Source organism: Myotis yumanensis, unplaced genomic scaffold (genome assembly GCF_028538775.1).
Source record: "Myotis yumanensis isolate MYYU_CA2020_CCGP unplaced genomic scaffold, mMyoYum1.0.hap1 SCAF_4, whole genome shotgun sequence".
NCBI lineage: Eukaryota > Metazoa > Chordata > Mammalia > Chiroptera > Vespertilionidae > Myotis > Myotis yumanensis.
Genome location: NW_027223755.1, coordinates 11,921,315 through 11,935,351, shown reverse-complemented (window position 1 = coordinate 11,935,351; position 14,037 = coordinate 11,921,315). Strand labels below are relative to the sequence as shown.

Here is a 14,037-nt window from a genome sequence, read left to right as displayed (position 1 = left end):
CTAATCGCTGAGCCTGACATCCCTGTCCAATTACTTTTACAGTTGTCTTGGAATCACTCCCAGTGTTCCAGTCCCAAATTTCCAATAGTGAGGGAATGAATCAACAAGTTATGATATACGTATTCAGTCAATTATTTGCTCAGTGGGTTATTCTGAAGCCGTTAAATGATGGCTATGAAGACATCTGTGACGTGATAGTAATTGGAAAAAGGAACCCATTATGTGTATGTCAACATTACAACTGTTTAAAAAGTAGAAGGGGGAAGACAAAGTGCATTCATCACCAGGCTTATTACAATTGTGAAGAGCGCCTTGTATAGGGGTCTAAGGTGGGCTGGGGCTGGAACCCAGTGTCTTCTAGCAAAGTCACAGTAAATCCCCGGGTCCAGGGGAGGCTGGAAAAGGAATGGATAAAATGTGTAGAAGGTGTGCTTGACTTGTGGATTCAGAAACAGAAGGCATGCTAATGTTCTGTAATAGGGAGAAATGTAGGTGTTGTGGGGCCTGAAGCTTATACCATTTGGGGACGGTTCTCACTAAAGAAAAGAATATCAAATTATAAGTGCAAAATGACTGGGTTTAATTGCGGTGCCTTAAAGGGCCTCATGAACTGAAGAAATAAAAACTTCAGGAAGTAAAGCTGCTTTGACTTCATTGTAAATCCACCTCTGGCAATGATACCAACATACATTTTGATCCAGGTGGACAATAAAAGCAAATAAAATATAAGTGTCATCTTGTAGAGATGCCACAGCTGCTCCTGCCTCTGCTATGCCCACTCTCTTCCCCTACAACCATGGTTGGGGTGCTTTAATTTTTTTTTCTTTTCCTCTTTGGCCAAAATGTTAATGTATTTATATTATTATTTATACTAGGGGCCCAGTGCACAAATTCGTGCACCTTACAAGGAACTGTGGGCCCTGAGCCTGTGGTGTGCACAGGGGCAGGTCTCTGCCCATTCTTCATGCCCCTGCCTGGCCCCTCCCACTGCAGCCTCAAGTCCCTTCTCTGCCAGCAGCTCTGCTCCCAGCATGGAGCAATTGGGGCCGACACCATCAGCAGGTGAGAGTGGTGGCTGCTGCCCCAATCACCCCTCCGGTGCAGGGGGAGGTGAAGCCCTGGGGGGCGATTGGGGCCAGCAGCTGCCACTTGCACCCACTGATGGCACTGAGCGATTGAAGCTGGTGCTGGGTGCCAGCAGCAGGTGTGAGCGGCAGGCGAGACCACGGTCCACAGGAGCAAAGAATTTTCAGTAACCACCAGAGGCTAGCCCTGATGACAGCAACTGGTGCCCCGCCTTGGTCTGGCACCCCTGCTCACCTGCTCCACCATCCTGTTGCAGCTGACACCCACCATGTTCCTCACTCTGCCGCCTGCTGCCAACGCCTATCCATATTCCACACACGCCCCCTAGTGGTCAGTGCACGTCATAGTGACTGGTTGTTCAGTTGTTCGGCTGTTCCACCATTCGGTGTATTTGCATATTAGGGTTTTATATATATAGATTATTTAATCATATTATATTATAGATTGTTATTACAATGGAGAATATGTTTTTAAGAAGAAGGTGTACTAAAAATATTCCATAGTCCTTCCAGTAGTGTAGGTTCTTAGCTCTACTTAGTGTTCCTTAGCTCTCCTTAGCTCTGCATTAGGCAGCCAGCAGTTTTGCTCAGTTTCCTAAGGAGCAGAGCACATGTACAAGAGCAGTTTGACTTTGTTTTCCTGTGATTTTTTTCTTTGCAATTGGCTGTGGTATTTATCGCATAATTGTTTAATGTTTTTTCCCCTTTACTAAAAACTAAGTTCTCTAAGTACAGTGACTATGCCTGTTTTTGCCAGGTTGTGCATGAACTCTGTCATTGGAGCAAAACCAAAATAAAATATCCACTGTCCACAATACTTCTGAATAATATGTAGAATATTGTAGACAGCTATATTAAACTATTATTAAACTGATATTTCATATTCATTTTAAGCCATAGTAATGAAAAGGAAGACATACTCATTTGATTAAATTTGAACTAACCACATTGCAGGGTTTTGGGTGTATTTGCTTGTCTTTGGGCCAATTTTATAAATTGTGTGTCTGTTTTCTTCGCTGTTTCATCAATACCTCCCTTGTTGGAGTTTTTTAGGTGTCTAAATGATATAAGAACCTGTTATACCATAATAGGTGTTCAACAAATAATGTCTTTTACTAAGGTGTTGATGATAGTGATGATGATAAAGATAGTGGTGGTGGTGATGATTATGGTGATCATAAAAATGATAACAATGATACCTCCCTATAAAAGTTGTTTGTGTCTAAATGGGATAATTTGACATATCACAGTAGGTTTTCAACAAAGAATACCTATTATTAAAGGGATGCTGGTGGTCATGGTGATGGTGGTGGTGGTGAAAACAACAACTAGTGTTTTTGAGCATTGCAAAATTCCAACTTTAGCTCTGTTGATAACAGCAAAAGGCTCACATTGGTGCAGATAGTCATTTCATTGTCTGCCCTCTATCTTAGAAAAAAAAATACAGGTGTTTCAATGAAAATCAGTTATTTATTTAGTTTTAGTTGGATACTTGCAAGTGTGTACAGATAGCTATGTTCTCTCATGTGCATACTGAAACTTTGTTTTGCATAACTAGTTCCCATGTGAAGTCAGAAGAGTTAGGCTTGCCTTAGTCTGCATCTTTGTTTAGTTAAGCTGCCTCTCTATTGATCCTTGGGTGTGTGTTTGCAGTGCCTGCATCGGGGCCCAGGACCCTTACTGTGGCTGGGATGTGGTGATGAAGAAGTGCACCAGCCTGGAGGAGAGCCTGAGCATGACTCAGTGGGAGCAGCCCCTCTCCACCTGTCCTGTAAGTGTCTGCGCTCTCGGGCCTCTGAGCACCCTGTCCTCAGTCACCCTGCTGTCCTCAGTCACTAACCAGCCCTTTAATGACGTCCATGGTTTTTATCTTAGAACCTTTCCTGCACACCCTATCTGTGCTCTCTTAACTTACTCAGCTCTTCCCTTGCATGAGAGCCACGTGGGATACTGGCATAAGCTTTTTGTCTGTTTTGATGAGAAGTATCTTAGAGGAAACAGTGCTGACTTGAAAAATGGGGTATAATATTTCCATTTTAGTCTTGGATTTTTATCTCCAGAGTTTGGTGTGAACCATTGTACCCTTTGTAGCATTAATAAAATAGTACCTTCCACACCCATCAATTTCCCTTGGGAACTATAGTTCCAGAAGCCAAGTAGAGCTTTTAAAAGAATGAACTAAAGGCTATTACCATGGAGCCCCATGTGGGACAGTCTTGTAGATCCTGCTCAGGGTCATAGCAAGGTCTGGGAGAGACAGCCTAATGTACATTCCCACAGTGAATTCTGCAGAATGAAGAGCAGCTCACTTGCATTTGGAGTCAGACTCTGAATCCAAGAAAACCGATTCCACATTTTCTATTGCCAGTATATTTATTTGGGTCCTCACTTCTAAGAACCAGCTGCTTTTTTTATTTGTCTTTTTTCTCTCTCAGGGAATATGATTAACAGCTATTAGCTTCCACACATTTGCAAATTTATTAAGTTACTTTGCTGTCATGTAACCGCTGTTCTCTGTGACTGTCAGCTCTGGCATTCCTCTGTGAGACAGGGCTGAGAAGAGAAGCGCCACATTCGTTATTTGAAATCAGTGCTGTTGCTTCAATACAGAACTGCCTGAGGCATGTGAACTTTGGGTCTGCATCCTGTCAAGGAACTTGCTAAGTCTCTTATCTAAACCTGTGTGCATTAAGACTGTCCTTCCATTTGTAAGTGGGAAAACAGACAGAGTGACATGTTGAAGGCCAGGGCCATGAAAACCAGTGTCCTTCCCCAAGTGTTGGCACGAGATGAATGTATAACCTCCTCTGGGCTTCCAGCAGATCTTTGCAAGAGGGTTAGCTGATAGTCCTTTGGGTGATAGCTTCAGAACTCTGATTTTAGAAGCAACTTTTTCTGCAGTGTTTCTTGAAATAAGTCCCTTTTCATTTCTGAACAACGCTCAAGAAGCACAATGGTGTTCACCTTCCTTTTTTTAAAATCCTCACTGAGATTATGTTTTTATTGATTTTAGAGAGTGGGAAAAGGAGGGAGAAAGAGAGAGAGAGAGAGAGAGAGAGAGATGTGAGGGAGAAACATTGATCTGTTGCCTCCCATAAGCACCACGATCAGGCATCAAACCTGCAACCTAGCTATGTACCCTGACCAGGAGTCGAACCTGGGACCTTCTAGTGCTTGAGACAATGCTCCAACCAACTGAGCCACCCAGCAAGGGTCAGAGAAAACAACACGGATTCTCTGAAATGCCATTCTAATGTACTATGTGTACTTTACAAGAATCAGCACACCTTCTTCTAGATATTTGACCTTGACATTTTAATGATAGATAGCAGTTCTTTTGTTGCTGTTGTTAATCCTGACCACAGGATATTTTTTCCATTGATTTTTCTTTTTTTTTAAGAGAGAGTGAAAGGGAGGGGGAGACGCAGAAAGGGAGAACCACTGATGTGAGAGAGACACACCCATTGGTTGCCTCCCACACTTGCCCAAACTGCAACCGAGGTACATGCCCTTGACCAGAATCAAACACATATTCTACAGTCTGAGGACCAGTGCTCTAACCACTAAGCAGAACCGGCAAGGGCAATAGCAGTTCTTCTTAAGCAATAAGACCATCGGTCTGGGACTCATGGTAGTTTTATTGAATATCTGAGGCTTGCTTACTTGTGTAATGGAAAATACACATGCTGCCACTTGGTTTATGACAAATATGTGTCCGGTATATTTCTACAGTAAGAAAACAGAGATGAGCCCAGCTGGTGTGGCTCAGTTGTTGTGTGTGGACTCATGAACCAGGAGATCATATTTCCATTCCCAATCAGGTCACATGCCCGGGTTGTGAGCTTGATCCCAGTAGAGGGAGTGCAGGAGGCAGCCTATCAATGATTCTCTCTCATCATTGATGTTTCTCTCTCTCTCTCCCCCTTTCTCTCTCTGAAATCAATTGAAAAGCAACAACGTAAAAAGAAATGGAGTTGATCCAATATTTAAGAAATGACCAGAGGGTTGTTACTAAAGTTGTCAGCGCTACTGAGAGGAACATTTTTGTTATAAACTCAGGAAAGTCAGAGGGTGGTGTACATCTGCCCTGGGGTTAGAGCTGTCCCTCTGCCTCCTCTGTTGTAAAATTATACCTGAGATGTAATCGCTGATTCACTGTCCAGAAAACACGTAACGAGGTTCTTTTTTTTTTCCTTGTTTGAGGTGCTTTTCTTATATAAAACCATCCCTATCATCTCACCCTATATAATATGTCATATTCAAGATACACTTTTAATAAGTTAACAATATGGAAAGCATCTAACAACAGAGAATAAATTATGTCACTGAGCAATAACCAGGAAATAAAACAATGTATTTTCTCATATATGAAGGCTACCATGTAGAAAAATGAGAAGTTTTGAATAACCCAACTACTATTTTAATTATGTATTCTTTTCTAGCAATCTATTTCTTAGAAAGAAATGAACTAGATGAAAATTATTAACATTTATTTAGATCAGTCTTAGAGAGGTATTTTGAAAGTCTATTAAAAATGTAATTTGCTTTTATGTTATTCTTTAGTTTTGACTGAAATGGAAGAAAAGCTTAATTTTACTCGCCAAATCTACCATATTTCATCATTTCTGATATGTCATTGATCATGAAGTATACTACTATTTTATAAGAAAAAAAATGCTTCCATGGATTGCAAGATGCCAACTGATTTCAGAAATGTAAACATACATAAAATCTTTTAATCAGCAAAGTACATTTCTTTGTTTATCTACATATATTTAGCCCAATGAAGTTAAGCTTTATAAGCTGAGGGATTTTTGAATGAGACCAGTGCATCTTAGATCCAGTTGAGTAACGAGAGGAGGTCCTGTTCCATGGAGCTCAAGGTTAGACGGGTGATGAATGTGCTGAGATTGATACCACACCCTCTGGGGAACCCACCTTGTAAGTCTTCACAAACCTTGGACCAACAGCAGCTGAGTTAGTTTCCCAGCCACACCTCAGGCATAGGCTTCCATTTGTTGCTTAGAACCTCTGCTCTCCAGAGAGATCAAGTTGCCAATGGGACCCCAGAACCTTCCCAGGCACTTAGCAACTTAAGACCCATTTTTCCACCTCACAATCCCTATTTTAAAATGTTCATAAATTTGTGTTGTCCAGGAGATAGGGCAATAGTTGACTAACTATTGACTACAGTTCTGTTTGTTTATATAAATGTGATTAAAACATTATTCTCAGTTTAATAGATTTGAAGTGCTTGAGCAAGATCTAAATCGCCATATCTAGCATGATTCGAAAAATAAGTACATATGTCCTGCATGACCTGTAATTTTTGTCGCTTAACAAAAATCTACCTGGGCTTTATGCATGAATACTGTCCACATCCTTTGTGCCTCCTGGGGAGAGGAGGCATCCATGCCAGGGTTGTGTGGACACTAGAAGCCATGCCCTTGAACAGGATACGCCCCAGCCAGGGGGGCTAATCTATATAAAAATGCAGCAGAATTGTACATCTGTGGTTTTTCACTACAATTCTTCTTGTCCCTTGGTCTTCTCATGTTAGTGGATAATTCTGCCATCACCTGATGGTCAAGCTATTAGCACCCTGAAAATTCCCTCCCCTCCTCCTGCTCCTCTTCTTCTTTTCCTCCTCCATTTCCTTCTTCTCCTCTTCTGCCTTCTTTCCCCTCCCCCACTGTCTCCATCATCATCCTCACCGATGACTTCTGATGCTTTACTTTGAATTTTTCCCCCCGTTCATCCATTTTTATTATAATATAAAATATTCTAAGTGGGTTCTGATTGTCTTGTAAGAGTTTTTATGTTTTCTTTATGTTTGCAGCCTTAACCCTTTCTGACATCCTTCTTGTATCTGCTTCCTAGATGAGGAATCTCACGGTGGATGGGCACTTTGGTGCGTGGTCCCCGTGGACGCCCTGCACGCACACGGATGGCAGCGCCGTGGGAACCTGCCTCTGTCGCACCCGCGCTTGTGACAGCCCGGCCCCCCAGTGTGGCGGCTGGCAGTGCACGGGTCCCCGCATGGAGATCACCAACTGCTCCAGGTGCGTGGCTCCCAACACTCAGGCCTGCTTTCACGTGTGAACTCTGACTGCAGAGGAGTTTGGGAAATCATTCCTAATGTTTATCTTCCCATGTCAAGAGAAAGGCAGACAAAGACAGAGACACTTACCACTTCAAAACTGCGTTTTCTATGGAAGGAGATTTTAAACTCTAAAGTAGATTATAAATCTAATCCTGTTCTTGTTTCCCTCATTAGATTAAGAAAAACATTGCTCAGGTGCACAATATTATTGGCTTGTTTGAGGGAAACGCCCATGTCAATGACAGTCTTTTTCTGGAATATTAGACTAGTTGTCCCTTATTAGACAACACGGTCTGGTCCGGTCCATTTGTTATGGGCTGGCCAATTCACTTGGCTCTTCACAACTGTCTCTTTCTATTGACAGCATCAGTGACCCCCAGTGGTTACAAGGGAGAGTTGTAGGCCCCGCCCTTCTAACCTTGCCATTAGGTGGTTCCTGAGAATGAAAGCAAGTCTCAGATCAAAGTTAGGCAGACACATGAAACTGTGACATGGCTGTTCTTGTAAACAGGGGGCCCCAGGTCCCTGTCCCTCAGGCCTGCTGACATGCACACCTAGGAGAGGTTCACACAATGCAGATGTGATGCTCTGGCAGCTGGTCAGCCAACCTCCTAGGTGAACCAGGGGAAGGCACCCTCTGTTATCATGGATATCGCACATTTTAACTAATAATTACTTCACATTGAAAAATGAGATTTTATTGGAATTCCATTCCTTAATGCCATTGTTTTTAATCCCCAATTATTGTTCCTATTCAGGCATGAATGCACCTGAATCGGACAGGGCTTTACACCAATTCCATCTTTATGTTTTATTTTTCTAGTTATAAGTTTGGATGGATCTTACTTACATAAGTGGTTGGAAATGTAAGGTCAGCACTGTCACTCACTTCCCTGGGTTTTTTCAAAATTATCTGCCAAAATCATGATAAGCTAACATCAAATACTTTTGTAATATCCTATATTAGTTAATAAACTGTTTATGCTGGCCTTTGATTTTGTTGGAAACCACCTAATTTGCAAAGGGAATTTTTTGCTTAGTCAGTACTGTCAAATACTTTTCAATTTCTGCAAAGTACATCAAAGAGCCTTTAAGATGACCATTCAAATGATTCTAAATTCAATCTGTTATTCTTATGTATAGGCACCTTATTTAACCCAACACACTCAAAAAGTGTTTGAAATTCGAAATGTTGCTAATTTAATACATTTTACAAATATAGTATTTTTGGTTATATGCTTTATCTCATCACATCATTTAAATATGTTTTCTCAATATCTTAGAGCAGCAGGATTAAAGACATTCAATTTATGAAAAAAATCCACAATATAAATTAATTAGTTAAGCCAGACTTTACTGTCAAACCAGGGCCAAGTCAGAGTTACTATTGATTGGAAAAATATGGTTTTATTTTATCATTAAAATGAACATTTGAACGTACATCCTTATGACATTATGTCATTCCTGAATTCTAATTCTTATCAGGGAGGGAGAGAGGGAATGGAGGGAGGGGTAAGGGAAAGATGATTAATTGATTAAGAAATATAACTAGGTAGTAAAATGGTTGGAGATTAAGGGAAAGCCATGAGCCTTGACAGGAATTTGTCATCTAAATGCATTGAGTCTCTGCAGCCTTCCAGTTGTCTAACCTACACCTTCCCTTATGGAACTTCAGGAGAAAAACCCTTGTTTGTCCTAAGATGGTCAGGAGTGCCACTGTGACAGATTTGTATTCAGGACCAATAAAGGACTTAACTGTTCTCAGGGGAAATCCATAGTTGGGACGACCCTTGATGGGTTAGACGACCCGTGGTGGGTTAGATCCTCTCAGCTGAGCAATAGACACCAAGTCTCTCAGCAGCTGGAAGAAGGCAAGCTCAGTCCTCAGGGCACCTGTGTGGAATCCATCCTCTGCTATGTGGCAGTAGCTGAGATAGAAGAAGCCAATTCCTAGTCAAAAGGCTCTCTGCTCTATAGTATATCTGAGCGCCCAACGCCCAGCTCTGTAAGATTCAATACTGAGTAACCCGGAGGTGTGCTCAAACAGCTTGATCCATCGAGTAGGTTCCGAGTCTTCTGCTTAGTGCAGTGGTTCTCAACCTTCCTAATGCCGCGACCCTTTAATACAGTTCCTCATGTTGTGGTGACCCCCAATTTCATTGTTACAAACTGAACATAATTAAAAGCATAGTGATTAATCACAAAAACAATATGTAATTATATATGTGTTTTCCGATGGTCTTAGGCGACCCCTGTGAAAGGGTCGTTCGACCCCCAAAGAGGTTGCGACCCACAGGTTGAGAACCGCTGGCTTAGTGTTTTGGTGTTGCTGTTGGTTTGATTTTCTTTTACAGCTATACTCAATTATCTCCTCCATCCCCAGTACCTATGGCAGTATGACCACAGCAGAATTTTATATTTTATAAAAGTCGTTCATTTTTTTATCTTTTACTATCTCTACCTTATTGCCTGTCCGTATATAAATAACAAATTCAGATAAACACAATTTGCCATCTTTCTTTATATTCTATATCTTTGTCAAATTATAAGAAAATAGCCAAGAATCTGAATTTAAAATATCCTTCATTCATTTTTAATAAAGTTTGTTTTAAAACTCTAGATGTTACCATGTCCTATATCAATATGACTCCTACCAAGATAATTACTGATTTTCATTGATTTTAAAAGTAAGCATTATGTATAGGTTTAGATAATTATTTTGTTTATATGTGTACTTTAAATTATAACTGAGATAGCACAAGTCAAGTGAAAGTATACATTCTAGAGTTTTGGGGATTCATCTCTAATTGCTTTTCAATGAATTAACATTGCTTTTTAGATTTACTTTTTCAAAATTAAAGTTTCTTAATAGTTTCTAATACAGCCCATTTAGAATTCTTTATAGTGCGCTTAAAATGTCACTCTTAAATTTCTTACCCGGACTCTGACATCAGATACCAGGGAGAAAAGTCTCACAGTAACAGATCCCCAGCATGCAGTGCCTCAGTCCCATGGCTCCGGTTCCCTTTCTCCTCCCACCCCGTAATCGGTGTTCCATGTGGGGAAGCACCTGTGTTGGGAGGTGGGTGCAGACGGGGATGGACTCTGAGCCAGTGTGACTCAGTGACCGCCTTGCTTCCTTCCCCCAGGAATGGAGGCTGGACCCCCTGGACCTCCTGGTCTCCCTGCAGCACCACCTGTGGGATCGGCTTCCAGGTGCGCCAGCGGTCCTGCAGCAACCCCACGCCCCGGCACGGGGGCAGGGTGTGCGTGGGACAGAACCGAGAGGAAAGGTACGTACCGCTCTGCCCAGCATCGCCGTCCTCCCACTTACTGTCATTCCGGTGCGGTCAGTTCCCTGCGGCTTTAGTTTTGGATCTAGCTTAGCTTATCTGTGGCATCCCTTTCTGTTGAGCTGAACTGTCCTCCGCTTTTCCTGACATCCTTAAATCTTGACCAAAGCCTCATGTTGACAGCTTCCCTGAGCTGCTGTGGTCCCTGTGTGGTTCTCTCCACTGAGCAATTCCCAACGGGATGGAGCTCCAGGGACAGTGGGCACCCTGCCCCTGCCTGTGCTGGGCTCCCTGGGGGCTCAGCAAGTGAGTTTGCTGGAGAAAGCTTGTGTTTGTTGGAATCCAGCTGTCCCAGTCTCAAAACCTATAGTTCTATGTAGGAGCAAAGGCGGTCCTGGGTCCAGATGTACTGGCCAGATGAAGTGAAGTTCTCCATCAGAACTATACTAAGCAGCTGGAGCATAGGTGGGGACATAGTCAAGGTTTTGGTTATATCTGTAACTAGTACACACTCTTCTGTTAACCAATACCCTCGGTGCAGCTACGGTAGGACCCAGGGTGGGACATTCTTTCCCGTGTGTATTTTAAGCTCTCAGCATGTCCTGGGGACATTTCAGTTCAGTCTTGCATTTAACAGTTTGTTGGTTTTTATAGAATCAGACATTAGATTTTGGCCTCATAAAATCTACAGTTGTGGTATTTCACTCTCTCTTGCATATTTAAAGTACATTTCCGTTTATGGTCGTTGGAGAATATCCAAGTAGGTAATTTTCACATCACTTTCAGGGTTCTTACTCTGCCATACTCCCATAAACTTATTGTATTAGTCCCATGTGAAAGAAAATGACTTTCAATACCTTTTAATTAAAATGTAGTAAGGCTTGTATCTAGTGATATGGATTCACTGGGAGCCTCATAAAATACTGTGTGCAGTCATATTTTATGTGGTAAATATTTATATAGACAATGTAATATTTATATATTATACTTACATAAAGTCTTACTATACAGATAATCCTCTACTATATATTTATTACAACCTCAAAACAACCAGACAGAATCATTTTTTCTTTCTTCACTGTGTTCCTAAATTACCAATTAAGATTTTATTCCTTTCAACTCAGAGGAACATGAAAGCTGATTTCTGCAATGCAGGGTTGGTCATTTTTTAAGTAGTTCCCCCAAGATACTCTTGGGAAAATATATCATTTCTGAGCTAACATTAGTTGGTGAGAAAGCTGATTATGGGAGAGCAGTCTCCCTGCTATTTCTAAGCCCAGTAAGATTTAAATTTGGTTGTTAGTAAGCCAGTCAGAGAAAGACAAATACCATATGATCTCACATATATGTGGAATCTAATGAAAAAAATAACCTGACAAACAAAAATAGAAACAGAGGTATAAATACCTGGAATAGAATGACAGCTTGACAGCTGTCACAGGGAAGGGTGGTTGGGGGACTGGATGAAAGAAGGTGAAGGGATTAAGCAAAACACACACACACACATACACACACACACATACACACACACAACACATAGACACAGACCACAGTGTGGTAATAGCCAGAGGGAAAAGGGGGTAGAAGGCTAAGTGGAGGTGGGCAAAGGGGGATCATATGGGGATGGAAAGACTTTGCTGGGGGCAATGGGTACATGATACAGTGTTCAGATGATATTTTATTGAGTTATACCCTTGAAACCTGTATGGTTTTGTGAACCAATGTCACCCCAATAAATTCCATTTTTAAAATGCTATATATTGTCATAGAATACAGCCCACTCAGGTAAAGCCACCTTCATCTGTGTGAAGCTGCTGTTAGAATCACGGCACCTCCACACATCCCACACCTGTGGTCACCTTTCCTGGGCTGAGCAACCAGGAAGCAAGAAGCTGGTTAACTCTGGTAAACATATATGTATGTTCAGTACCCATTTACGATTGTTCTTAAAGCTTTGTTTTTAGAAAAAGATCAGAATGGCTAGTGTTTGGAGGACTTACATTCAAATGTTCTTTTTTTTTTTTTTTTTCAGAAGAAATACTCATTTGGGCTAAATGAACATTTGGTTAATGGAGGAAATTTGGATTTAAGTAATAAATGGATGGGTGTTAAGAATAGGGACTATGTAAGATTTTTATAAAATTGAAGCCTTCCTATTGAATAGCCTTTCTAGTGGCTTAGCAAGAGGTTAATTAAAACCAGAAAAACCAAGAACATGATATTTCTTTCTTGGTCTTCACAAGCAAATAATTCTTAGATTTGCCATATTCTGTGGGAGGTTGGAGGTCTCCCCACTTAAGTAATATAAAGGAATACTATCCATTACAGACATTTTAGAATTAAACTGAAGATTAAAGGAAACCTGGTCTCCATTAGAAGGAACAAAAGGCCAAAGGAATAAGCATCCACAACCATTAAAACAAGGATGCCATGTGTATTTAAACTCCAACAAACCTAAAGAACTTCTGAGAGACTGAAGCCAATAGACTGATTCTCCCCAAACATGTCCCTATGTTAAAGCCAGGCTTAGCGATAATGATTTTTCACTTGAGACAAAATCTCCCATATGGGGAATAAATCAATGGGAACTTTTTTGCAACAAAAATCTCAGAAATATTCATATCACTTTTTCTGAAGTAATAGGTAAAGAAAATATCTAACTTATTTTTTTACATGTACTCTAAAAGGTATGGACACTTTGTTTATCTGTTCTAAATTACCCAGAAATGATTTTCACAAGTTCCAGGAACTGTAGAAACTTGATTTCCAAAGAAGCCACCAACAAGGATGAAGCCATGGCCATTTGGGTGAATATTATCCAAAGGCAAATGTCATGATCGGTATTAGTTTTCTCCTGCTCTGTAACAACAGTTCCAAAAACTTCAAGTCTTAAAAAACCACATACATTTTTTTTTTAATTTCTCAGCCTTAGTCACCAGGCAATTCATTATGACTTACCTGGGTTCTCTGCTGGGCCAGAGATGCGATCTCATCTTAGGCTCAAGTAGGGAAGGATTTACTTCCAAGATCACGGTGGTTATTGTCAGCATTCAGTTCCTCCTGGGCTTTCAAACTGAGGACTTTGGTTTCTTATTAGTTGTTAGCCAGAGTCTGCCCTCAATTACTTGCCAAATAAGCCTTCTCATCATGGTCACTTACTTCCTCAAATCTAGTAAGGAGGAGTATCTCCTTGCAGGATGGGGTGGGAGAGTCAGGGGACCCGAGGGTATATACACTCTTATATAATGTCACCACAAGTTGACATGCCATCAGCTTGCATGTTCCCTTGGTTGCAAGTAAGTCACATTTTCTGTCTGCACTCAAGAGGGGAGCTTACACAGGACATGGATACCAGAACTCAGGGGTCATTGCAGTCACATGAGAGTTTCTGCCATAGTCTGTAGATTACCAGTCCCTCAGTTATTCACATCCCTTCACACGCAAAATGCATCTCACCCACTCCCAAAGACCCCTAACATTTTATGCTATTAAATCATTTCACCAAATGCCAGAACTTTTATCATGTAAATCAGGCCCAAATGTGATTAAAGTTCCC

The 14,037-nt window shown here is 41.2% G+C and overlaps 1 protein-coding gene across 3 annotated transcripts in view; it reads left to right on the top strand.

Moving 5' to 3' along the window:
- SEMA5A (semaphorin 5A) overlaps positions 1–14,037 on the top strand; it is a 394,782-nt gene that overhangs the window by 335,361 nt on the left and 45,384 nt on the right. For all 3 annotated transcript variants that reach the window (XM_070411885.1, XM_070411886.1, XM_070411888.1), the window contains exons 13-15: positions 2,739–2,856; positions 6,966–7,147; positions 10,338–10,481. In XM_070411885.1, coding sequence (XP_070267986.1) covers positions 2,739–2,856; positions 6,966–7,147; positions 10,338–10,481 — 444 coding nt within the window. The remainder of the gene's footprint in view (positions 1–2,738; positions 2,857–6,965; positions 7,148–10,337; positions 10,482–14,037) is intronic.